The 27,288-nt window shown below is 46.7% G+C and overlaps 1 protein-coding gene across 2 annotated transcripts in view; it reads left to right on the forward strand.

The window, feature by feature from the left end:
- wdpcp (WD repeat containing planar cell polarity effector) overlaps nt 1–27,288 on the forward strand; it is a 210,731-nt gene that overhangs the window by 138,289 nt on the left and 45,154 nt on the right. For both annotated transcript variants that reach the window (XM_082964933.1, XM_082964934.1), the window contains exons 8-11: nt 9,807–10,233; nt 10,788–10,970; nt 25,575–25,763; nt 26,141–26,264. In XM_082964933.1, coding sequence (XP_082821059.1) covers nt 9,807–10,233; nt 10,788–10,970; nt 25,575–25,763; nt 26,141–26,264 — 923 coding nt within the window. The remainder of the gene's footprint in view (nt 1–9,806; nt 10,234–10,787; nt 10,971–25,574; nt 25,764–26,140; nt 26,265–27,288) is intronic.

Here is a 27,288-nt window from a genome sequence, read left to right on the forward strand (position 1 = left end):
TACCAGCGTGTGTTTGATGGCGCGGTGTGAAATTAAGCAAGCAGTTTATTTAAGAGGTGTGGAGAGAATCAAACACTCAGAGCTCATCTGAGAAGACGAAGGAGAAGAGAGCCAGGGACTTCAATCACTTCAAGCTCATATATATGTTCCTTTTGTTGAGCCAGCTATCTGCCATGCTAAGCCCATTTAACACTCGCTCCAGACATTCAAAAGCCTGGTTCCTGTTTCCTATGTGGTCTTAGTTCTATACAACATGAGAAATATGATTTAGGATTTAACATTTAGTTAAAACATTTTATGATTCCTGGAATTTCAGTGAAAAAAGGAAGGGAAGCAGATGTTTTTATTTCAAGTCTGTTTTGTGTTCAGTGTCGGGGGAGGTATTCTGTGTGGGGAGGGGGTTCTGTGTGTGTGTGGGGGGGTTCTGTGTGTGGGGGGGGTATTCTGTGTGTGTGGGGGGGTTCTGTGTGTGGGGGGGTTCTGTGTGTGGGGGGGGGTTCTGTGTGTGTGGGGGGGTATTCTGTGTGTGTGGGGGGGGTTCTGTGTGTGTGGGGGGGGTTCTGTGTGTGTGGGGGGGGGTTCTGTGTGTGTGGGGGGTATTCTGTGTGTGTGGGGGGGGTTCTGTGTGTGGGGGGGTTCTGTGTGTGTGGGGGGTTCTGTGTGTGTCGGGGAGGTATTCTGTGTGTGGGGGGGGGGGGGGGGGTTCTGTGTGTGTCGGGGGAGGTATTCTGTGTGTGTGGGTTGGGGGGGTTCTGTGTGTGTCGGGGGAGGTATTCTGTGTGTGTGGGGGGTTCTGTATGTGTGGGGGGGTTCTGTGTGTGTCGGGGGAGGTATTATGTGTGTGGGGGGGGGTTCTGTGTGTGGGGGGGGGGTTCTGTGTGTGTGGGGGGTATTCTGTGTGTCTGGGGGGGTTCTGTGTGTGTGGGGGGGTTTCTGTGTGTGGGGGGGTTATGTGTGTGGGGGGGGTTCTGTGTGTGTGGGGGGGGGGTTCTGTGTGTGTGGGGGGGTTCTGTGTGTGTGGGGGGGGTTCTGTGTGTGTGGGGGGGGGGGTTCTGTGTGTGTTGGTTGGGGGTTTCTGTGTTTGTGGGGGGTCTGTGTATGGGGGTCTGTGTGTGTGTGTGTTTGGGGGGGGGGGGGTTCTCTCTGTGTGTTGTTGTCCAGTTATGTCTTTAACACAGTTTCTCCTCTGTTTGATCTAATTGTGTGATTCCACCCAAATTATGAATGAATTATTCCAGCCATGAACATCCATTCCTCCCTCCATGGTGTCTCTAGATAACATCCATTCCTCCCTCCATGGTCTCTAGATAACATCCATTCCTCCCTCCATGGTGTCTCTAGATAACATCCATTCCTCCCTCCATGGTCTCTAGATAACATCCATTCCTCCCTCCATGGTCTCTAGATAACATCCATTCTTACCTCCATGGTGTCTCTAGATAACATCCATTCCTCCCTCCATGGTGTCTAGATAACATCCATTCTTACCTCCATGGTGTCTCTAGATAACATCCATTCCTCCCTACATGGTCTCTCTAGATAACATCCATTCTTACCTCCATGGTGTCTAGATAACATCATTCCTCCCTCCATGGTCTCTAGATAACATCCATTCCTCCCTCCATGGTCTCTCTAGACAACATCCATTCCTCCCTCCATGGTCTCTCTAGATAACATCCATTCCTCCCTCCATGGTCTCTCTAGATAACATCCATTCCTCCCTCCATGGTGTCTCTAGATAACATCCATTCCTCCCTCCATGGTCTCTAGATAACATCCATTCTTACCTCCATGGTGTCTCTAGATAACATCCATTCCTCCCTCCATGGTGTCTAGATAACATCCATTCTTACCTCCATGGTGTCTCTAGATAACATCCATTCCTCCCTCCATGGTCTCTCTAGATAACATCCATTCCTCCCTCCATGGTGTCTAGATAACATCCATTCCTCCCTCCATGGTCTCTCTAGATAACATCCATTCCTCCCTCCATGGTCTCTCTAGATAACATCCATTCCTCCCTCCATGGTGTCTCTAGATAACATCCATTCCTCCCTCCATGGTGTCTCTAGATAACATCCATTCCTCCCTCCATGGTCTCTCTAGATAACATCCATTCCTCCCTCCATGGTGTCTCTAGATAACATCCATTCCTCCCTCCATGGTCTCTCTAGATAACATCCATTCCTCCCTCCATGGTGTCTCTAGATAACATCCATTCCTCCCTCCATGGTCTCTCTAGATAACATCCATTCCTCCCTCCATGGTCTCTCTAGATAACATCCATTCCTCCCTCCATGGCGTCTCTAGATAACATCCATTCCTCCCTCCATGGTCTCTAGATAACATCCATTCCTCCCTCCATGGTCTCTCTAGATAACATCCATTCCTCCATGCATGGTCTCTAGATAACATCCATTCCTCCCTCCATGGTCTCTCTAGATAACATCCATTCCTCCCTCCATGGTCTCTCTAGATAACATCCATTCCTCCCTCCATGGTCTCTCTAGATAACATCCATTCCTCCCTCCATGGTGTCTCTAGATAACATCCATTCCTCCCTCCATGGTGTCTCTAGATAACATCCATTCCTCCCTCCATGGTCTCTCTAGATAACATCCATTCCTCCCTCCATGGTGTCTCTAGATAACATCCATTCCTCCCTCCATGGTCTCTCTAGATAACATCCATTCCTCCCTCCATGGTCTCTCTAGATAACATCCATTCCTCCCTCCATGGTCTCTCTAGATAACATCCATTCCTCCCTCCATGGTGTCTCTAGATAACATCCATTCCTCCCTCCATGGTCTCTAGATAACATCCATTCCTCCCTCCATGGTCTCTCTAGATAACATCCATTCCTCCATCCATGGTCTCTAGATAACATCCATTCCTCCCTCCATAGTCTCTCTAGATAACATCCATTCCTCCCTCCATGGTCTCTCTAGATAACATCCATTCCTCCCTCCATGGTCTCTCTAGATAACATCCATTCCTCCCTCCATGGTGTCTCTAGATAACATCCATTCTTACCTCCATGGTGTCTAGATAACATCATTCCTCCCTCCATGGTCTCTAGATAACATCCATTCCTCCCTCCATGGTCTCTCTAGATAACATCCATTCCTCCCTCCATGGTCTCTCTAGATAACATCCATTCCTCCCTCCATGGTCTCTCTAGATAACATCCATTCCTCCCTCCATGGTATCTCTAGATAACATCCATTCCTCCCTCCATGGTCTCTAGATAACATCCATTCTTCCCTCCATGGTGTCTCTAGATAACATCCATTCCTCCCTCCATGGTGTCTAGATAACATCCATTCTTACCTCCATGGTGTCTCTAGATAACATCCATTCCTCCCTCCATGGTCTCTCTAGATAACATCCATTCCTCCCTCCATGGTGTCTAGATAACATCCATTCCTCCCTCCATGGTCTCTCTAGATAACATCCATTCCTCCCTCCATGGTCTCTCTAGATAACATCCATTCCTCCCTCCATGGTGTCTCTAGATAACATCCATTCCTCCCTCCATGGTGTCTCTAGATAACATCCATTCCTCCCTCCATGGTCTCTCTAGATAACATCCATTCCTCCCTCCATGGCGTCTCTAGATAACATCCATTCCTCCCTCCATGGTCTCTAGATAACATCCATTCCTCCCTCCATGGTCTCTCTAGATAACATCCATTCCTCCATCCATGGTCTCTAGATAACATCCATTCCTCCCTCCATAGTCTCTCTAGATAACATCCATTCCTCCCTCCATGGTCTCTCTAGATAACATCCATTCCTCCCTCCATGGTCTCTCTAGATAACATCCATTCCTCCCTCCATGGTCTCTCTAGATAACATCCATTCCTCCCTCCATGGTGTCTAGATAACATCCATTCCTCCCTCCATGGTGTCTCTAGATAACATCCATTCCTCCCTCCATGGTGTCTAGATAACATCCATTCCTCCGTCCATGGTGTCTAGATAACATCCATTCCTCCCTCCATGGTCTCTCTAGATAACATCCATTCCTCCCTCCATGGTGGTCTCTCTAGATAACATCCATTCCTCCCTCCATGGTCTCTAGATAACATCCATTCCTCCCTCCATGGTCTCTAGATAACATCCATTCCTCCCTCCATGGTGGTCTCTCTAGATAACATCCATTCCTCCCTCCATGGTGGTCTCTCTAGATAACAACAGATTGCTCAAAGTGGAAAAAAAATATTGTTTTTCTTTATTTAGACACCAAACAAATAATGAAACTCAAAGGACTGCAGCATGGTTTCCTATATATAGAAATATAGATCAAAACTTTTCATTAATTACTTAGATTACAGGCCTAGTATTTGCTGTAATGTAACAATTTGTGTTATGATTTCAGATTTTCAGAAGACCTCTTAGATTTGTGTTACACCAACGGTTGTGGTCTAAACACTGCTATATAGTCTTACAACTTGTGTGTGTGTGTGTGTGTGTGTGTGTGTGTGTGTGTGTGTGTGTGTGTGTGTGTGTGTGTGTGTGTGTGTGTGTGTGTGTGTGTGTGTGTGTGTGTGTGTGTGTGTGTGTGTGTGTGTGTGTGTGCGCCCATGTTTGTGTACATATTGACTTTGTCTAACCGTACCTACCTTCCACCCCCCCAAGCTTATTAATTCTCATCACCAAAACGCCCCTCCACCCTCTCTCTCTCCCTCCCTTCACTCACCCCCATCCTCCCCTCTCCCTGCCCCCCTCACTCCCTTCACTCACACCCCTCCCTCCCCCATCCCTCCTTCACTCTGTCTCTACCCCTGTCTTTCTGTGCTCTGTGAGCTGTGTAATTGTCTGTGTGAGGCCCGGTGCTGTGAACAAGGGGCCAGGCTCTCAGCTGGCCCCGCCCCTGTTATCTTCCATGTGCCGGGGAAGGAGAGGAGAACAACGGAGAAGAATAGTTTGGACCAGTCACTGAAACCAATAGACAGGAGTAGTCCCTAACCTACTTACTATGGAGGAGACAGTGTCCCTACCAACAAATGAGGGAGAGGGAAAACTGCTACCCCTACTCCTACCTCTATTCCTACCTCTACTCCCTACTCCTAACTCTACCCCTACCCCTACTCCTACCTCTACTCCTATCCCTACCTCTACTCCTACCTCTATTCCTACCTCTACTCCCTACTCCTATCTCTACTCCTACTCCTACCTCTACTCCTTCCCCTACTCCTATCCCAACCCCTACTCCTACCCCTACTCCTATCCCTACCCATACTCCTAACACTACCCCTACCCCTACTCCTACTCCTATCCCTACCCCTACTCCTACCTCTACTCCCTACACCTATCCCTGTCTATCTCTACTCCTAATCTTATCCCTACTCCTACCCCTACACCTTCCCCTACTCATATCCCTACTCCTACTCATTCCTCTACACCCTACTCCTACTCCTACCTCTACTCCCTACCCCTACTCCTATCCATACCCCTATTCCTATCCCTACACCGATTCCTTATCCTATCCTTATCTCTACTCCTACCCCTACTCATGTCCTTACTCCTATCTCTACTCCTACCCCTACTCCTATCCCTAGCCCTACTCCTACCCCTACGCCGATACCTACTCCTATTCCTATCCCTACTCCTACCTCTACTCCCTACCCCTACTCCTATCCATACCCCTATTCCTATCCCTACACCTATTCCTATTCCTAATCCTATCCTTATCCCTACTCCTTCCCCTACTATCCCTATTCCTACCCATATCACTATCCCTACCCCTACTCCTATCCCTCTGTGTAAGGGTGTAAAGTCACGGCTAGAGGGTTGGTTCACGTCCTATGTCCCTGTACCTGGTGTTGCCAGCACTCCATATTGGCACAGTGTGTGGCTGTCTGGGAAGGGGCAGGGGCGCGAGGTGGTGAAATGGGGTTTATCGGGCCAGCAGTGTGTGGCTGTCTGGGAAGGGGCAGGGGCGCGAGGTGGTGAAATGGGGTTTATCGGGCCAGCAGTGTGTGGCTGTCTGGGAAGGGGCAGGGGTGAGGCGGTGAAATGGGGTTTATCGGGCCAGCAGTGTGTGTGGAGGGTAGCTACCAGCTAGTCCTATTGAGGAGTGGGAGGGGAGGTGTAGTTACCAGCTAGTCCTATTGAGGAGTGGGAGGGGAAGTGTAGTTACCAGCTAGTCCTATTGAGGAGTGGGAGGGAAGTGTAGCTACCAGCTAGTCCTATTGAGGAGTGGGAGGGGAGGTGTAGCTACCAGCTAGTCCTATTGAGGAGTGGGAGGGGAAGTGTAGTTACCAGCTAGTCCTATTGAGGAGTGGGAGGGGAGGTGTAGCTACCAGCTAGTTCTATTGAGGAGTGGGAGGGGAGGTGTAGCTACCAGCTAGTCCTATTGAGGAGTGGGAGGGGAAGTGTAGTTACCAGCTAGTCCTATTGAGGAGTGGGAGGGGAGGTGTAGCTACCAGCTAGTCCTATTGAGGAGTGGGAGGGGAGGTGTAGTTACCAGCTAGTCCTACTGAGTAGTGGGAGGGGAGGTGTAGTTACCAGCTAGTCCTACTGAGTAGTGGGAGGGGAGGTGTAGTTACCAGCTAGTCCTATTGAGGAGTGGGAGGGAAGTGTAGCTACCAGCTAGTCCTATTGAGGAGTGGGAGGGGAGGTGTAGCTACCAGCTAGTCCTATTGAGGAGTGGGAGGGGAAGTGTAGTTACCAGCTAGTCCTATTGAGGAGTGGGAGGGGAGGTGTAGCTACCAGCTAGTCCTATTGAGGAGTGGGAGGGGAGGTGTAGCTACCAGCTAGTCCTATTGAGGAGTGGGAGGGGAAGTGTAGTTACCAGCTAGTCCTATTGAGGAGTGGGAGGGGAGGTGTAGCTACCAGCTAGTCCTATTGAGGAGTGGGAGGGGAGGTGTAGTTACCAGCTAGTCCTACTGAGTAGTGGGAGGGGAGGTGTAGTTACCAGCTAGTCCTACTGAGTAGTGGGAGGGGAGGTGTAGTTACCAGCTAGTCCTATTGAGGAGTGGGAGGGGAGGTGTAGTTACCAGCTAGTCCTATTGAGGAGTGGGAGGGGAGGTGTAGTTACCAGCTAGTCCTATTGAGGAGTGGGAGGGGAGGTGTAGTTACCATCTAGTCCTATTGAGGAGTGGGAGGGGAGGTGTAGCTACCAGCTAGTCCTACTGAGTAGTGGGAGGGGAGGTGTAGTTACCAGCTAGTCCTATTGAGGAGTGGGAGGGGAGGTGTAGTTACCAGCTAGTCCTATTGAGGAGTGGGAGGGGAGGTGTAGCTACCAGCTAGTCCTATTGAGGAGTGGGAGGGGAGGTGTAGCTACCAGCTAGTCCTGTTGAGGAGGGGGAGGGGAGGTGTAGCTACCAGCTAGTCCTATTGAGGAGTGGGAGGGGAAGTGTAGCTACCAGCTAGTCCTATTGAGGAGTGGGAGGGGAGGTGTAGCTACCAGCTAGTCCTATTGTAGTGGGATCAGGGGGATTTGAAGAGGGTTGATAGTCAGGGTAATAACTAAGAGGTGTGGTGATAAGTGTAGTCTAGGTGTGTGATAGTCAGGGTAATAACTAAGAGGTGTGGTGATAAGTGTAGTCTAGGTGTGTGATAGTCAGGGTAATAACTAAGAGGTGTGGTGATAAGTGTAGTCTAGGTGTGTTATAGTCAGGGTAATAACTAAGAGGTGTGGTGATAAGTGTAGTCTAGGTGTGTGATAGTCAGGGTAATAACTAAGAGGTGTGGTGATAAGTGTAGTCTATGTGTGTTATAGTCAGGGTAATAACTAAGAGGTGTGGTGATAAGTGTAGTCTAGGTGTGTGATAGTCAGGGTAATAACTAAGAGGTGTGGTGATAAGTGTAGTCTAGGTGTGTGATAGAGTGTAGGTGTGAGGAGCTGAAGCGTGTGTGTGTGTGTGTGTGAGTGTGTGTGTGTGTGTGTGTGTGTGTGTGTGTGTGTGTGTGTGTGTGTGTGTGTGTGTGTGTGTGTGTGTGTGTGTGTGTGTGTGTGTGTCTGTGAAGCGTGTGTGTCTGTGAAGTGTGAGGCCCAGCCCTGCAGTCGGGGCAGTACCCAGAGAACGGGGGTCTGTGGCTGGGGCAGGTGTGGCTCAGTGTGAGGCTGGCAAAATGCCAACCCACCACCCTCCCCTTAACCTCTGCCTCTCACACACACTCTTAAGCTCACACACACACACACACACACACACACACACACACACACACACTCACACTCACTCATCCCCCTTTCTGTGCTGTCAGCCCCCCCCCCCCCACCCCCGGGGTGCAAGCAGGAGCTGGCTCGAGGGGATTATGGGAAGAAAAAAATGAGCCTAAAACAGTCATCTGTTTCCTTCCTGTTGTATTCCCAAATGGCACCCTATTCCCTATTTAGTGCCCTGCTTGTGACCAGGGTCCATAGGGGATCCCAAAGGGATCTGGTCTAAAGTAGTGCACTATAATAGGGGAATAGGGCTCTAGTCTAAAGTAGTGCACTATAATAGGGGAATAGGGAACCATTTGTGACTCAGCCCATGGTGGGTAAAACCTGCCTAAGTCCCTTCTTGGCAGAGCCTGCCAAACTACCGGCTTTGCTTTGTTTTGCACCAGGCAGGCAGGGAGGCAGATAGGGAGGGAGACTGATAAGCAGGGAGGGAGGGACAGAGGGAGACAGACAGACAGACAGACAGACAGACAGACAGACAGACAGACAGACAGACAGACAGACAGACAGACAGGGAGGAACGGAGACAGACAGACAGACAGACAGACAGACAGACAGACAGACAGACAGACAGGGAGGGAGGGAGGGAGGGAGGGAGGGAGGGAGACAGGGAGAGAGGCAGGGAGGGAGACAGGAAGGGAGACAGGAAGGGAGACAGGAAGGGAGGCAGGCAAGGGAGTCTGACTGATAGGGATGGAGGGAGACAGGAAGGAAGGGAGACTGACCGATATGGAGGGAGGGAGACTGACCGATAGGGAGGGAGGGACAAAGTCAGGCAGGGACGGAGGGACAAAGTCAGGCAGGGACGGAGGGACAAAGTCAGGCAGGGAGGGAGACTAGCTAAATGAATTACAGTCAGACTGTCACTGTAGCTACAGGACATCCACAGCCCTGTTGTTTGTGTTGCAGTGTTCTGTGTCAGTAGGTTACCGACTTTCTGGCGTTTGTAGGGTTCAATTCAATACAGCTTTATTTGTCCCCTTAGGGCAATTTACGCACCTAGGCAGTGGTATTGTTTGTTGTTTAGTGCATATGTGAAGTAGACTGGTAGGAAATGTGCCAGGAAAACATTTGTGACCTTGAGTTGAATGGAGCACTTATCATTGACTTGCTTGATTGACACTCCATCTCTAGAGGGTGTAGTGAAGCTACGCTGTTACTGTTCTCACTCTCTCTCTCTCTCTCTCTGTCTGTGTCTCTCTCTCTGTGTCTGTCTGTCTGTCTGTCTGCCTCTCTGTCACTGTCTGAGTGTCTCTCTCTCTGTCTGAGTGTCTCTCTCTCTGTCTGAGTGTCTCTGTCTGTCTGTCTGTCTGTCTGTCTGTCTGTCTGTCTGTCTGTCTGTCTGTCTGTCTGTCTGTCTGTCTGTCTGTCTGTCTGTCTGTCTGTCTGTCTGTCTGTCTGTCTGTCTGTGTCTCTCTCTCTCGCTCTGTCTGTCTGTCTGTCTGTCTGTCTGTCTGTCTGTCTGTCTGTCTGTCTGTCTGTCTGTCTGTCTGTCTGTCTGTCTGTCTGTCTGTCTGTCTGTCTGTCTGTCTGTGTCTCTCTCGCTCTGTCTGTCTGTCTGTCTGTCTCTGTCTGTGTGTCTCTCTCTCTTTCTCCACCTCTGTCTAACCCGTCTCTCTCTCCCCTCCAGGTGCTCAGCTCCATGTGTACTGAGGGTGACCTGTTGGATCTCTGCTTCAGTCTCCTGCAGCCGTACCAGCTTCTGTCCGTGGAGCTGCCTGAAGGACCCCAAGGATCCCACACCACCACCGGGACGTCCTGGGCAGACGCCTGCGTGTACGAGTGCGCCCACGGCCGCCTCCAGCGTCTCTCGGCGACCCGTATCCCCCTCTCCTCGCGCCCCGTCTCCTGCTGCCGCCACCCCTCCTCAACCACCCTGCTACTGGGCCTCAGCGACTCCTCTCTGGTCCTCTACGATGAGAGGAGAGGGGTGTCGCTGCTCGCCCCCTGCCCCATCCCGCCCGTCCTGGTGGCCTGGCACCCTGCAGGGGGGGTGTTGGTGGTGGGGGGGGGCCAGGGTGAACTGATGGCTCTGGATCTTGGCTTGGCTCCCCTAGGTATAAACAACTTTTATTTCTGAAAGGCCAGCACTCACTTTTCACCCCTTTTTAAATATATTTTTGAGCATTTTGTATGTTTTATTGAACAGAGGAGAGACAATGAGGAAAGATGAGTAGAGAGTGTGTCTCTCTCATTGGGCCGGATTCCAACCAATGCCGACAGCGGTATACATCTGTGCTGCAGGCGAATGGACGGACTGCTCGACCACAACATTCACTTGAATAGAAGTTTGAATAGAAGCTTTGTTTTAACATGTCTTAGTAGACCACATAGTGTGGTCCATCTCAGCAGGCAGCTTCCTCAGAGTGGGGTGTGTATGACCCACACCTGAATGGTCATTCTGTAATAGTCAGGCAGACCCATTATACCATGCTGCAGCTTCATTATCTTACAATATACCTTTATTATACATCATAAAATACTCGCTATTTTCTAATAGGACTTTGTTGTCTGTCATGTTTTGTTGTTTAGACATGTTGTGTATGAAATAACAATGTAAATAAATGTTAATTTGATTGATGAATAATTTGTAGTGATTTTGCTCGTCTAGGGTTGACCCTAGTGGGAGAGGACCCATCCCCAGCCACCACCACTCTGAGGCTTGCCCAGCATCTGCGCTGTCCTGGGGGGCTGGAGGGGCTGCAGTGGGCTGGGGGGACGGGGCTGGAGGGAGCTGATACACTGATGCTGGCCTTCCATGGAGGACCACTGGCCGCACTGAGATTCAGACTGGGTGGGTGGAGTGGACAGTACCATGTCTCTCTATCTGTCTGTCTCTCTCCCTCTGTCTCGCTCTCTCTCGCTCTGTCTCTCTCGCTCGCTCTCTGTCTCTCTCGCTCTCTCTCTGTCTCTCTCGCTGTCTCTCTCTCTCTCTGTCTCTCTTGCTGTCTCTCTCTCTCTCTCTGTCTCTCTCATTCTGTCTCTGTCTGTCTGTCTCTCTCGCTCTGTCTCTCTCGCTCTGTCTCTCTCGCTCTGTCTCGCTCTCTCTCTGTCTCTCTCTTTCTGTCTCTGTCTCTCTCTGTCTCTCTCTTTCTGTCTCTCTCTCTGTCTCTCTGTCTCTCTCTCTCTCATACACACACACTCTTAACACAAGGATGGCCATATCTAGTCCATATCTAGTCCATATCTGTAGGCAGGCTATTGCTCCAGCCTTACACAAACACACCCTCAGCCAATCAAGGTCCTGAGGAGCAGCTGATTAATAGAATGTAACAGTGTGGGGCTGAAACAAAACCCTGCCCTCCCTGTAAACCTACCTCCCCAGAAGGAGGGTTGGTTGGCCACCCCTGCCCTAACATCCATATTGTTTAGTTGTATTATAGGAGATCAGGACTCCCATCCCCTTTCCTGTTTTATATTGCATTTTAGACAGTACAGCTGGAAAACACTGAGGGAGACTGAATGTAAGGGCAGAGACAGAAGAGGTCTAGACGGGACTCAAACCTCTGTCGCCAGGTGGTAGGGTAGCCTATCATTTGTTAAGGGTTTGTGTAGTGCTGGAACAAAACCCTGCATACCTACTATCACTTTAGGAGAGGAGCACATCAACCACATCAACCCCTGTCCTGATATATCCATACTGTCTCTCTCTCATACACACTGTCCTGATACATCCATACTGTCTCTCTCTCATACACACTGTCCTGATACATCCATACTGTCTCTCTCTCATACACACTGTCCTGATACATCCATACTGTCTCTCTCTCTCATACACACTGTCCTGATACATCCATACTGTCTCTCTCTCTCATACACACTGTCCTGATACATCCATACTGTCTCTCTCTCATACACACTGTCCTGATACATCCATACTGTCTCTCTCTCATACACACTGTCCTGATACATCCATACTGTCTCTCTCTCATACACACTGTCCTGATACATCCATACTGTCTCTCTCTCATACACACTGTCCTGATACATCCATACTGTCTCTCTCTCATACACACTGTCCTGATACATCCATACTGTCTCTCTCTCATACACACTGTCCTGATACATCCATACTGTCTCTCTCTCATACACACTGTCCTGATACATCCATACTGTCTCTCTCTCATACACACTGTCCTGATACATCCATACTGTCTCTCTCTCATACACACTGTCCTGATACATCCATACTGTCTCTCTCTCATACACACTGTCCTGATACATCCATACTGTCTCTCTCTCTCATACACACTGTCCTGATACATCCATACTGTCTCTCTCTCTCATACACACTGTCCTGATACATCCATACTGTCTCTCTCTCTCATACACACTGTCCTGATACATCCATACTGTCTCTCTCTCATACACACTGTCCTGATACATCCATACTGTCTCTCTCTCATACACACTGTCCTGATACATCCATACTGTCTCTCTCTCATACACACTGTCCTGATACATCCATACTGTCTCTCTCTCATACACACTGTCCTGATACATCCATACTGTCTCTCTCTCATACACACTGTCCTGATACATCCATACTGTCTCTCTCTCATACACACTGTCCTGATACATCCATACTGTCTCTCTCTCATACACACTGTCCTGATACATCCATACTGTCTCTCTCTCATACACACTGTCCTGATACATCCATACTGTCTCTCTCTCTCATACACACTATCCTGATACATCCATACTGTCTCTCTCTCTCTCTCACACACACACACACACAGAGTGTTTGCTACCCCTGCATCCGTACTGTTAGCGTTGAGGGAAGTTAATTTGTGGGTCGGTCGGTTGGCGAGGGCAAGCAGGAGGAGTCATAGCTCGTAGAGGTTATTCAATAATCGCCCCTGGGCCATGGGCCCCCCACAGGTGCATTCTGGGATGCATTTTTCCGATAAATCGTTTACAGTGGCTGTGTCCCCTGGGGCCCTCAGATTAAGTTTGCCAATCAAAACGTTCCTGCGGAGGAGGAGAGGAGCACGTCTCTTAATTCTTGTGACTTTGGAAGAAGGTGCGATGTGACACTGTCATAAGAAAACCATGTGGGTGGGTGGGTGTAGGGGGGGTTGTATGTGGGGGGAAATGTGTGAGTGTGTGTGTGTGTAGGGAAGTGTGTATGTTTGAAGGAAAACGTGACACTGACACAAGAAGACGATGCGGCTCAACTGAGGGAGAGGAGAGAGAGGGTGTGTGTGTGTGTGTGTGTGTGGAGAGGCGTATGTGTGTGTGTGTGTGTGTGTGTGGAGAGGTGTATGTGTGTGTGTGATTGAATGCGGGTTCTGACAATAGCCTCCTCTCCTCTGATCGTCTGCCAAGGTTTTGATGAAGAAAGTAAGCGTGCGTCTTTCTGCGATGCTAATTCTCGCCAACGTGTGTGTTTCTGTGTGTGTTTCTGTGTGTGTGTGTGTGTGTGTGTGTGTATGTTTCTGTGTGTGTGTTTCTGTTCGTGTGTTTCTGTTCTGTGTTCAGTCACACTTGTTCTTCTCTTTCTGTCTGTTTGTCTTCCTGCTTGTTTAGCTCTCCTCATTTTCTTTAGTCACTCAATTCATTAGGTCTGCTACATGGGAGAGGGAGGGAGGGGGTAAGGGGGAGTGAGAGAGGGAGGGTGGGGTAAGGGGGAGGGAGGGTGGGGGAAAGAGGGATGGTGGGGAGAGGGGAGATATGGGGGTAAGGGGGAGGGGGAGCGGTAGGGAGGAAGGAAGGGGGAGGGAGGGTGGAGAGGTAGGGAGGAAGGGGGAGGGAGGGTGGAGAGGTAGGGAGGGAGGGGGCGAGACAGAGAGGGAGGGAGTGGGGGAGTGAGTTCGAAGCGGTGAGAAAGAAAGACAAGAAAGACTTGGCCTGCATCCAGGTTTTTTCATTTTCTTCTCTTCCAGAGGAGGAGGCCCTCCCTCTTGCTTCCCTCTGCCTGCCAGAGTTATCTCATCTGGGCACACGTTCGCCGGGGCGAGGGCTGCTCGGGGAGAGGCTACGGAAGGGCAGCTTGGTGCGTGCCGTGCGCCACACGTCCTCTGAAAGAGTCTAGTTTGTTGTTGTTTTTGCACACAGAAATAAAGAGAAGACTAAGAGAGCGAGAAACGCTACTGAACGTGTTTTACAGTGTTGACACAAACTCAACATACGAAGTGCATCGTTGAGGATGTTGTTTTTGTGTCGTTTTCTACTTGAGCTCCTTTACCTCAAGGTTTGGTGCTGCGTTTAGTGTCTCATTGCTGTTGGTTAAAAGGTTCCTTTCCTTTGTAGTGAATAGAGATACATAGCATAATGTCAGAGTATTTACAGGAGGATTGGACTGATCCCTTACCAAAAAAAGATTGCAGTCAGAGTGCAGTTTAACTGCAGTACACTGAAGTTATTCTGCAATTACTGCTTCCAAAATACCACAGTCGACTGCAGTTACTGCACTTCTACAACTGCTGTCTTTTTTTTGTAAGGGATATACAAGACAAGATATAAACAGTCCCACAGACAAACTACAGAGGCCTTATACAGGCTCGGATTTTGGAATTCCACACACTCATTTAAATCATTGGAATTGGATTATAGTCGCCCGGCCCGTTTGTTTCACTAACAGACTAGTGGTTAGGCTGCCTCTTTCTTTCCCCCAACACAGTTAAGCCTAAACCACGGCCCGTTTGTTTCACTAACAGACTAGTGGTTAGGCTGCCTCTTTCTTTCCCCCAACACAGTTAAGCCTAAACCACGGCCCGTTTGTTTCACTAACAGACTAGTGGTTAGGCTGCCTCTTTCTTTCCCCCAACACAGTTAAGCCTAAACCACGGCCCGTTTGTTTCACTAACAGACTAGTGGTTAGGCTGCCTCTTTCTTTCCCCCAACACAGTTAAGCCTAAACCACGGCCCGTTTGTTTCACTAACAGACTAGTGGTTAGGCTGCCTCTTTCTTTCCCCCAACACAGTTAAGCCTAAACCACGGCCCGTTTGTTTCACTAACAGACTAGTGGTTAGGCTGCCTCTTTCTTTCCCCCAACACAGTTAAGCCTAAACCACGGCCCGTTTGTTTCACTAACAGACTAGTGGTTAGGCTGCCTCTTTCTTTCCCCCAACACAGTTAAGCCTAAACCACGGCCCGTTTGTTTCACTAACAGACTAGTGGTTAGGCTGCCTCTTTCTTTCCCCCAACACAGTTAAGCCTAAACCACGGCCCATTTGTTTCACTAACAGACTAGTGGTTAGGCTGCCTCTTTCTTTCCCCCAACACAGTTAAGCCTAAACCACGGCCCGTTTGTTTCACTAACAGACTAGTGGTTAGGCTGCCTCTTTCTTTCCCCCAACACAGTTAAGCCTAAACCACGGCCCGTTTGTTTCACTAACAGACTAGTGGTTAGGCTGCCTCTTTCTTTCCCCCAACACAGTTAAGCCTAAACCACGGCCCGTTTGTTTCACTAACAGACTAGTGGTTAGGCTGCCTCTTTCTTTCCCCCAACACAGTTAAGCCTAAACCACGGCCCATTTGTTTCACTAACAGACTAGTGGTTAGGCTGCCTCTTTCTTTCCCCCAACACAGTTAAGCCTAAACCACGGCCCGTTTGTTTCACTAACAGACTAGTGGTTAGGCTGCCTCTTTCTTTCCCCCAACACAGTTAAGCCTAAACCACGGCCCGTTTGTTTCACTAACAGACTAGTGGTTAGGCTGCCTCTTTCTTTCCCCCAACACAGTTAAGCCTAAACCACGGCCCGTTTGTTTCACTAACAGACTAGTGGTTAGGCTGCCTCTTTCTTTCCCCCAACACAGTTAAGCCTAAACCACGGCCCGTTTGTTTCACTAACAGACTAGTGGTTAGGCTGCCTCTTTCTTTCCCCCAACACAGTTAAGCCTAAACCACGGCCCGTTTGTTTCACTAACAGACTAGTGGTTAGGCTGCCTCTTTCTTTCCCCCAACACAGTTAAGCCTAAACCACGGCCCGTTTGTTTCACTAACAGACTAGTGGTTAGGCTGCCTCTTTCTTTCCCCCAACACAGTTAAGCCTAAACCACGGCCCGTTTGTTTCACTAACAGACTAGTGGTTAGGCTGCCTCTTTCTTTCCCCCAACACAGTTAAGCCTAAACCACGGCCCGTTTGTTTCACTAACAGACTAGTGGTTAGGCTGCCTCTTTCTTTCCCCCAACACAGTTAAGCCTAAACCACGGCCCGTTTGTTTCACTAACAGACTAGTGGTTAGGCTGCCTCTTTCTTTCCCCCAACACAGTTAAGCCTAAACCACGGCCCGTTATTCAGAGGGGCGTTCTACAACGCTTTGAGCTCTCTCCAAGTCTCCAAGTCAGGAAGTGAATATCAAGTAGCGTGAAATTTCAGTCACTGATTAATACCATTAGCCCTTGTATTTCCAGATTGAAAAATATAATAACATAATGTCGTGGACCGAGCTAGCCATTAACATCCCTTAACGCTCAAAGACAGATTCAATGGCTGTAGCATAGTGTATTCCACTGAATGATTAGCTAATAAATATTTGAGAAATTATGAATAATAAGCAAATGCTTTTACCTGATAATAGACTACTAATGATAATATAACTACTTCAAATACTGAGCTAGTAACGTTAAGTAGCCTAGGTTAACTTAGCTGACCTTCAGTCGAGAGAATTCAGCAGAGTTCTCTGAGACATTTTTACAACTCATTGAAACTCTGAAAATAAATACATGGGCAAATGTTACCAAACATGATAACAACAGGCCTGGATTGCGGTAGGCAGCTAATTGTTAAATGACACATTTCATCCTTACCTTGGAAGGTCACGGTCTCTGTGCTGATCGCCTGTGAGTGAGACAACGCTAGCTAGCCAATGGGAGCGTAGTAGAACACCACTCTGAATAACAGGGCGTGGTTTTGGCTTAACTGAGTTGGGAAAAAGAAAGACGCGGTTCGCTAGACTGTTGGGTGTTTCACTAACAGACTAGGGGTTAGGCTAGCTAGACTGTTGGGTGTTTCACTAACAGACTAGGGGTTAGGCTAGCTAGACTGATTGGTGTTTCACTAACAGACTAGGGGTTAGGCTAGCTAGACTGATTGGTGTTTCACTAACAGACTAGGGGTTAGGCTAGCTAGACTGATTGGTGTTTCACTAACAGACTAGGGGTTAGGCTAGCTAGACTGATTGGTGTTTCACTAACAGACTAGGGGTTAGGCTAGCTAGACTGATTGGTGTTTCACTAACAGACTAGGGGTTAGGCTAGCTAGACTGTTTGGTGTTTCACTAACAGACTAGGGGTTAGGCTAGCTAGACTGATTGGTGTTTCACTAACAGACTAGGGGTTAGGCTAGCTAGACTGATTGGTGTTTCACTAACAGACTAGGGGTTAGGCTAGCTAGACTGATTGGTGTTTCACTAACAGACTAGGGGTTAGGCTAGCTAGACTGTTGGGTGTTTCACTAACAGACTAGGGGTTAGGCTAGCTAGACTGTTGGGTGTTTCACTAACAGACTAGGGGTTAGGCTAGCTAGACTGTTGGGTGTTTCACTAACAGACTAGGGGTTAGGCTAGCTAGACTGATTGGTGTTTCACTAACAGACTAGGGGTTAGGCTAGCTAGACTGTTGGGTGTTTCACTAACAGACTAGGGGTTAGGCTAGCTAGACTGATTGGTGTTTCACTAACAGACTAGGGGTTAGGCTAGCTAGACTGATTGGTGTTTCACTAACAGACTAGGGGTTAGGCTAGCTAGACTGTTTGGTGTTTCACTAACAGACTAGGGGTTAGGCTAGCTAGACTGATTGGTGTTTCACTAACAGACTAGGGGTTAGGCTAGCTAGACTGATTGGTGTTTCACTAACAGACTAGGGGTTAGGCTAGCTAGACTGATTGGTGTTTCACTAACAGACTAGGGGTTAGGCTAGCTAGACTGTTTGGTGTTTCACTAACAGACTAGGGGTTAGGCTAGCTAGACTGATTGGTGTTTCACTAACAGACTAGGGGTTAGGCTAGCTAGACTGTTTGGTGTTTCACTAACAGACTAGGGGTTAGGCTAGCTAGACTGATTGGTGTTTCACTAACAGACTAGGGGTTAGGCTAGCTAGACTGTTTGGTGTTTCACTAACAGACTAGGGGTTAGGCTAGCTAGACTGATTGGTGTTTCACTAACAGACTAGGGGTTAGGCTAGCTAGACTGATTGGTGTTTCACTAACAGACTAGGGGTTAGGCTAGCTAGACTGATTGGTGTTTCACTAACAGACTAGGGGTTAGGCTAGCTAGACTGATTGGTGTTTCACTAACAGACTAGGGGTTAGGCTAGCTAGACTGATTGGTGTTTCACTAACAGACTAGGGGTTAGGCTAGCTAGACTGTTTGGTGTTTCACTAACAGACTAGGGGTTAGGCTAGCTAGACTGATTGGTGTTTCACTAACAGACTAGGGGTTAGGCTAGCTAGACTGATTGGTGTTTCACTAACAGACTAGGGGTTAGGCTAGCTAGACTGTTTGGTGTTTCACTAACAGACTAGGGGTTAGGCTAGCCAGACTGTTGGGTGTTTGTATCACTAGCAGGCTAGTGTGTGCATGTGTGGTGAGACTTAGCAAGGTGCAGATGCTGACACACAGAACTCAGACTCACCTCATATATACACACACACACACACACACACACACACACACACACACACACACACACACACACACACACGTCACACACAGATCTCAGCTGATCTATTAGCCACATTAGCAGAGTCTTTAGGGGATTTGAGGGGTTTGCTAATTGTCAGTCTTTAGGGGATTTGAGGGGTTTGCTAATTGCCAGCTTGTAATTTTAATTGGGACTAACAATCCCTCCCCTCTTCCCCCGTTCATTAAATTGATTAGACAATAAGGTGGTCGTGACTTTGCCCCCCAATCGTCTGACTACTTGCGCCCCCACCCCACCTCACACACATACAGTACCAGTCAAAAGTTTGGACACACCTATTCATTTCAGGGTTTTTCTTTATTTTTACTATTTTGTACATTGTAGAATAATAGTGAAGAAATCAAAACTATGAAATAACACATATGGAATTGTGTAGTAACCCAAAAAGTTTTAAACAAATCAAAATATATTTTATATTTGACATTCTTCAAAGTAGCCAGCCTTTACCTTGATGACAGCTTTGCACACTCATTGCATTCTCTCAACTAGCTTCATGAGGTAGTCACCTGGAATCCATTTCAATTAACAGGTGTGACTTGTTAATTTGTGGAATTTATTTCCTTCTTAATGCTTTTGAGCCAATCAGCTGTGTTGTGACAAGGTAGGGGGGTTATTCAGAAGACAGCCCTATTTGGTAAAAGACCAAGTATTTTTGGCAAGAACAGCTCAAATAAGCAAAGAGAAACGACAGTCCATCATTACTTTAAGACATGAAGGTCAGTCAATACGGAAATTGTCAAGAACTTTGAAAGTTTCTTCAAGTGCAGTCACAAAAGCCAAAGAGCAAGGCCAAGAAACATAGTGGAAGAGAGAGAGAAAGCAAGGCCGAGAAAGATGAAGGATGAGAAAGAGACAGACGGAGTGATGTGATTGATAATGCCTGATGACTACAGGTGATTGATAATGCCTGATAACGACATGTGATTGATCATGCCTGATGACTGCAGGTGATTGATAATGCCTGATGACTGCAGGTGATTGATAATGTCTGATGACTGCAGGTGATTGATAATGTCTGATGACGGCAGGTGATTGATAATGTCTGATGACTGCAGGTGATTGATAATGCCTGATGACTGCAGGTGATTGATAATGTCTGATGACTGCAGGGGATTAATAATGTCTGATGACTGCAGGTGATTGATAATGCCTGATGACTGCAGGTGATTGATAATGTCTGATGACTGCAGGTGATTGATAATGTCTGATGACGGCAGGTGATTGATAATGTCTGATGACTGCAGGTGATTGATAATGCCTGATGACTGCAGGTGATTGATAATGTCTTTCTTCCCTGGGATATTGAATGCAGGAAGATTATCTGACTGATGAATAATGAAATGAGAAGGTTTTGTGCTCTTACCGGCAGGAGAGGTGTCTGGTGTTGTGTGTACGGGCAGTGGAGATGTGTGTATAAGGACAGTGAAGGAGTGTGTGTGTGTGTGTGTGTGTGTGTGTGTGTGTGTGTGTGTGTGTGTGTGTGTGTGTGTGTGTGTGTGTGTGTGTGTGTGTGTGTGTGTGTGTGTGTGTGTGTGTGTGTGTGTGTGTGTGTGTGTGTGTGTGTGTGTGTGTGTGTGTGTGTGTGTGTGTGTGTACGGACAGTGAAGGTGTGTGTGTGTATACGGACAGTGAAGGTGTGTGTGTGTATACGGACAGTGAAGGTGTGTGTGTGTATACGGACAGTGAAGGTGTGTGTGTGTGTATATGGACAGTGAAGGTGTGTGTGCAGGGCGTCTGGTTTTGTGTACAGGAAGGGCAGGTGTCGACTGCTGCAGGTGATAATTCAGGTAATTGGGATCATATGGTACACTCCTGACTGTCATGCAACCAAGAGGGCATCACACACACACACACACACACACACACACACACACACACACACACACACACACACACACACACACACACACACACACACACACACACACACACAGTCTTACAGTTGAAGTCGGAAGTTTACATACGCTTAGGTTGGAGTCATTAAAAATAGTTTTTCAACCACTCCATACATTTCTTGTTAACAAACTATAGTTTTGGCAAGTCGGTTAGGACATCTACTTTGTGCATGACACAAGTAATTTATCCCACAATTGTTTACAGACAGATTATTTCACTTATAATTCACTGTATCACAATTCCAGTGGGTCAGAAGTTTACATAGACTAAGTTGACTGTGCCTTTAAACAGCTTGAAAAATTCCAGAAAGTGATGTCATGGCTTTAGAAGATTCTGATAGGCTAATTGACATCATTTGAGTCAATTGGAGGTGTACCTGTGGATGTATTTCAAGGCCTACCTTCAAACTCAGTGCCTCTTTGCTTGACATCATGGGAAAATCAAAAGAAATCAGGCAAGACCTCCACAAGTCTGGTTCATCCTTGGGAGCAATTTCCAAATGCCTGAAGGTACCACGTTCATCTGTACACACAATAGTATTCAAGTATAAACACCATGGGACCACACAGCCGTCATAACGCTCAGGAAGGAGACGCGTTCTGTCTCCTAGAGATTAATGTACTTTGGTGCGAAAAGTGCAAATCAACCTTGTGAAGATGCTGGAGGAAACAGCTACAAAAGTATCTATATCCACAGTAAAACGAGTCCTATATTGACATAACCTGAAAGGCCGCTCAGCAAGGAAGAAGCCACCGCTTCAAAACCGCCAGAAAAAAAGCCAGACTACGGTTTGTAACTGCACTTGGGGACAAAGATTGTACTTTTTGGAGAAATGTCCTCTGGTCTGATGAAACAAAAATATAACTATTTGCCATAATGACCATCGTTATGTTTGGAGGAAAAAGGGGGAGGCTTACAAGCCAAAGAACACCATCCCAACCGTGAAGCACGGGGGTGGCAGCATCATGTTGTGAGGGTACTTTGCTGCAGGAAGAACTGGTGCACTTCACAAAATAGATTATGTGGATATATTGAAGCAACATCTCAAGACATCAGACAGGAAGTTAAAGCTTGGTCACAAATGGGTCTTCCAAATGGACAATGACCCCAAGCATACTTCCAAAGTTGTGGCAAAATGGCTTAAGGACAACAGAGTCAAGGCATTGGAGGGCCATCACAAAGCCCTGACCTCAAACCTATAGAAAATGTGTGGGCAGAACTGAAAAAGTATGTGCGAGCAAGGAGGCCAACAAACCTGACTCAGTTACACCAGCTCTGTCAGGAGGAATGGGCCAAAATTCACCCAACTTATTGTGGGAAGCTTGTGGAAGGCTACCCGAAATGTTTGACCCAAGCTAAACAATTTAAAGGCAATGCTACCAAATACTAATTGAGTGTATGTAAACTTCTGACCCACTGGGAATGTGATGAAAGAAATAAAAGCTGAAATAAATCATTCTCTCTACTATTATTCTGACATTTTACATTCTTAAAATAAAGTGGTGATCCTAACTGACCTAAGACAGGGAATTTTTACAAAGATTAAATGTCAGGATTTGTGAAAAACGGAGTTTAAATGTATTTGGCTAAGGTGTATGTAAACTTCCGACTTCAACTGTATACACAGAGCTCTCTCGACACACTCACACGTATCAGAAATCTCTCTCTCTCACACACACACACAGACACACACACACACACACACACCGCAGTGATTCAACTGACTGTCCAGTTGATAGATTGCCAAGTCAATGTCTGCCTTGACTACTGCTGTAGACAGGGTTCACAAAGATGGCTGCCACTTACTTACCTGTTCCTAGAAGTAACTCCTAGAAGACTGCTTATAGCTTACTGTGCCTTCAGAAAGTATTCAAACCCCTTGACTTTTCCCTCATTTCATTGTTCCAAATGGGATTAAAATGAATTTATTTGTCTATTTTCATGTGATCTACACTAAATACTCTAATGTCAAAGTGGAATCTTGATTAGATAAGTATTCACACCCCTAAGTCAATACATGTTAGAATCACCCAGTGATTACAACTGTGAGTCTTTCTGGGTAAGTTTCTAAGAGCTTTGCACACCTGGATTGTACAATATTTGCACATTATTCTTTTTTAAATTCTTCAAGCTCTGTCAAGTTGGTTGTTGAACATTGCTAGACAGCCATTTTCAAGTCTTGCCATAGATTTTAAAGCCGATTTAAGTCAAAACTGTAACTAGACCACCCAGGAACATTAAATGTCATCTTGGTAAGCAACTCCAGTGTATATTTGGCCTTGTGTTTTAGGTTATTGTCCTGCTGAAAGGTGAATTTGTCTCCCAGTTTGTTGGAAAGCAGACTGAACCAGGTTTTCCTCCTAGGATATAGCCTGTGCATAGCTCTATTCCGAGACATTGGAAAACCGCCCTGGTCTTTGTGGTTGAATCTGTGCTTGATATTCGCTACTCGACTGAGGGACCTTCCAGATAATTGTATGTGTGGGGTATGGAGATGCGGTGGTCCTTACAAAGTCATGTGAAACACTATTATAGTCCATGCAGCTCATTATGTGACTTGTTAAGCACATTTTTACTCCTGACTTTATTATGCAGACCTGTCATAACGAAGTGGTTCAATACTTATTGACTCAAGACATTTCAGCTTTTTATTTGTAATTAATTTGTACACATTTCTAAAAACAAAATTCCACTTTGACATGATGGGTTATTGTGTGTAGATCAGTGGCACACAATCTCAATTTCATCCCTTTTTAAATTCAGGCTGTAACACAACAAAATGTGGAAAATGTCAAGGGGTGTGAATCCTAAGTAACTCCTTGATATTAGTAGTGCTTCCCTGGTGCCCTGCAGCAAGGACAATTAATCTATAGCCAAAAGACGTTGAAAATACATATTTTTGTTTAAAAAGACGTTGAAAATACATATTTTAAACGTCTTGTGCTCGCTACTTAAATCTTACAAGATTAGGTTTAGAGCAGTGGTCACCAACCGGTCGATATTAAAGACATTTCTGTAGAAAAGCCAAAGATAAATAAAGTATTCCTATTTGTGCCATTAAACCCCTACAACTCATCCAGAACGCCGCAGCCCGTCTGGTGTTCAACCTTCCCAAGTTCTCTCACGTCACCCCGCTCCTCCGCGCACTCCACTGGCTTCCAGTTGAAGCTCGCATCTGTTACAAGACCATGGTGCTTGCCTACGGAGCTGTGAGGGGAACGGCACCTCCGTACCTTCAGGCTCTGATCAGTCCCTACACCCAAACGAGGGCACTGCGCTCATCCACCTCTGGCCTGCTGGCCCCCTACCTCTGAGGAAGCACAGTTCCCGCTCAGAACCACTCATAACTGTTCGCTGCTCTGGCACCCCAATGGTGGAACAAGCTCCCTCACGACGTCAGGACAGCGGAGTCAATCACCACCTTCCGGAGACACCTGAAACCCCACCTCTTTAAGAGATACCTGGGATAGGATAAAGGAATCCTTCTAACCCCCCCTACCCCTCCCCCCCCCCCCCCCCCCCCCGCCTCAAAAAAAAAGTTATTGATGTACTATTGTAAGGTGGTTGTTCCGCTAGATATCATAAGGTGAATGCACCAATTTGTAAGTCGCTCTGGATAAGAGCGTCTGCTAAATGACGTAAATGTAATGTAAATGTATTTTGAACCATTTAATTTTTCTGAAAAGACAAACTTCACCTACCCGGCAGACCTGGAGATCTGTGGCTAAATCAGGACGCCTTCTGCGCTGGCCAATCACATAGCTCAAATCACCATGCCTACAGCTTCCACAACCACAGCCACAGCAAAGTTTGATTGGCTATTAGCCTATATGAGATTTCATACAACTTTTAAAACCTTGACCAGAGAGAGACTGCCAAAGAATACAGCAAAGAGCTGCTGTTTTTATGAATGAGTTCATGTTTGTTTTTATTCAGTACTGTCAACACTGTTTTTATTCAACACTGTTACAACACATAAAACGCGTTTCTCCCTACTTCTACTCGCGCTGAAATGAATGAGTAACCAAGTGTATCAATAGCCCTGCGTTTTTATTATTATTAGCAGCTCGTTGTCTATTTGAATGTCAAGGAATATTTCACTTTCTCTGGTCATAGGAACAACATGAATTTGTGCATGAGGCAGATGCAGTGCGACTCGAGTTTTGCCATCAGGTCATCTGGTCAGTCTCACCGAAGGAAAGGAAGGAAAGATCAGGGACCGTGAGAGGAGGACTCTCTGCTGGTTCTCCCTCCGCTGAGCCTAATGCCACGTTCAAAAGAACTGGGAACTCAGAACTCTCAAATCTCTGACTTCATTACGTTCAAAACTACTGGGAACTCGAGAAAAAAACGATATCCAACTGGGGAAAAATTCCAACTCTGAAACTTTGGCTTCTTTTTAGAGCTCGGACTTTCCGACCTTAAGATCACTGACATCATGATTTGACCTCAAATTTTTCTGAGTTCCTGGTTGTCTTCAAAGCACCATGACCATCAGATACAGGTACCATCAGTCCAGTAAAATAAAAAAGATAATTATTTCAATTTGTGGTCAGCTCTGCCTTGCAAGTGCTACACCAGTTTTTAAATATCATATGATCTGAGAATAACAATATTGGCAGGCCAAGACATATAGCCAACATGCTGTGATAACGTAGATCTCAGCTTGCTATTGGACTGCGAAAGTGATCTTGACTTAGAAAAGGGTGGTGACCACTGGTTTAGAGATAGACGTTAAAATCAAATGTTTTGGAAAGAAATTGTGTAGTGTAGCATGTCCAGTAGTAACGTCCAGTGTTCTTTACCTTCTCCCTAACCCTAATCCATCTCTCCCTCTCTTCCCTCTTCAGGTGCTCTGTCAGGGGGTCAGCTGGGTCCGGGAGAGCTGTTGCAACAGAGGTTACGCTGTGGCCAGGTAGACCAGGCTCTAGGAATTCTGGGAGCCATGGAGTGGAGCACTATGGGAACGGAGTGTTACCGGGCACTGACCTCTGTCACAGACTACCTGCTGAGGCTAGAGTTGGACCAGACCAGAGAGGGTGAGACCGGGGCAATACATTAATCAATCTGTCACTTAGGCTGCGTTTACACAGTCAGGCTAATTCTGGTCATCTGCCTAATTATTGGCAAAAGAGATGATCTGATTGGTCAAAAGACCAATTAGTGAAAAATGATCAGAATTGGGCTGCCTGTGTAAATGTAGCCTTAGTCAATCAAGTAATCAGTCCAGAAAACTGTAAATCAATTAATCAATCAATCAATAAATCAGTTGACTAATGAATCAGCCAATCAACCAAATATAGTAAACCATCAAATTATTAAATCAATGCATTAATCAACCAACCAGTCGGTCAGTCAGTCAGTCAGTCAGTCAATCAGTAAACCAATCAAATGAATGTTTATTTCCTGTCTGCAGCCCAGTTGGAGGCAGCTCTGGGTGTGTTTTATGTTCCGCCCCGCCCCCTCTCTGACTCGGTGGTTCTAGAATACAGAGGGCCAATCAGCAAGTACGCCCGACGCTTCTTCCACCACCTACTCAGGTAACTCAGCCCCTTACAGTATAACCCACCCACTCAGGTAACCACACCTCCTATACACTTAACCACACCCACCAAGGTCTGCCAAATGGAACAAAAACTTTCACCGTTCATTTAAATACAATCATCATTTTCTGTCATCTTAGATTTACATTTTAGTCATTTAGCAGACGCTCTTATCCAGAGCAACTTACAGTTAATTCCGTTTAAGATACTGTAGCTAGGTGAGACAACCACATGTCAGTCATAGTACAGTGAATTCGGAAAGTATTCAGACCCCTTGACTTTTTCCACATTTTGTTACGTTACAGCCTTATTCTAAAATTGGTCGTTTTTTTTCATCAATCTAAACAAAATACCCCATAATGACAAAGCAAAAACAGTTTTTTAGAAATGTTATCAAATGTATTAAAAATAACAAACTGAAATATTCCATTTACATAAGTATGATGGAGGCCACTGTGTTCTTGGGGACCTTCAATGCTGCAGAAATTATTTGGTACCCAGATCTGTGCCTCGACACAATCCTGTCTCGGAGCTCTACAGACAATTCCTTCGACCTCATGGCTTGGTTTTTGCTCTGACATGCACTGTCAACTTTGGGATCTTATATAGACAGGTGTGTGCCTTTCCAAATCATGTCCAATCAATTGAATTTACCACAGGTGGACTCCAATCAAGTTGTAGAAACATCTCAAGGATGATAAATGGAAACAGGATGCACCTGAGCTCAATTTCGAGTCTCATAGCAAAGTGTCTGAATACCTATGTAAATAAGATATTTCTGTTTATTTATATAAATATGCAAAAAAGTCTAAAAACCTGTTTTCGCTTCGTCATTATGGGGTATTGTGTGTAGATTGATGAGGAAATTGTTTTATGTAATTCATTTTAAAATAAGGCTGTATCGTAACAAAATGTGGAAAAAGTCAAGGCGTCTGAATACTTTCCGAAGGCACTGGAAGCACATTTTCCCTCAGTAGTTATTAGTGCTAGTAGGAAAAGACAAGTGAGTTTTTTGTTGTAC

Source organism: Salmo salar, chromosome 18 (assembly GCF_965601325.2).
Source record: "Salmo salar chromosome 18, fSalSal1, whole genome shotgun sequence".
NCBI classification, from domain to species: domain Eukaryota; kingdom Metazoa; phylum Chordata; class Actinopteri; order Salmoniformes; family Salmonidae; genus Salmo; species Salmo salar.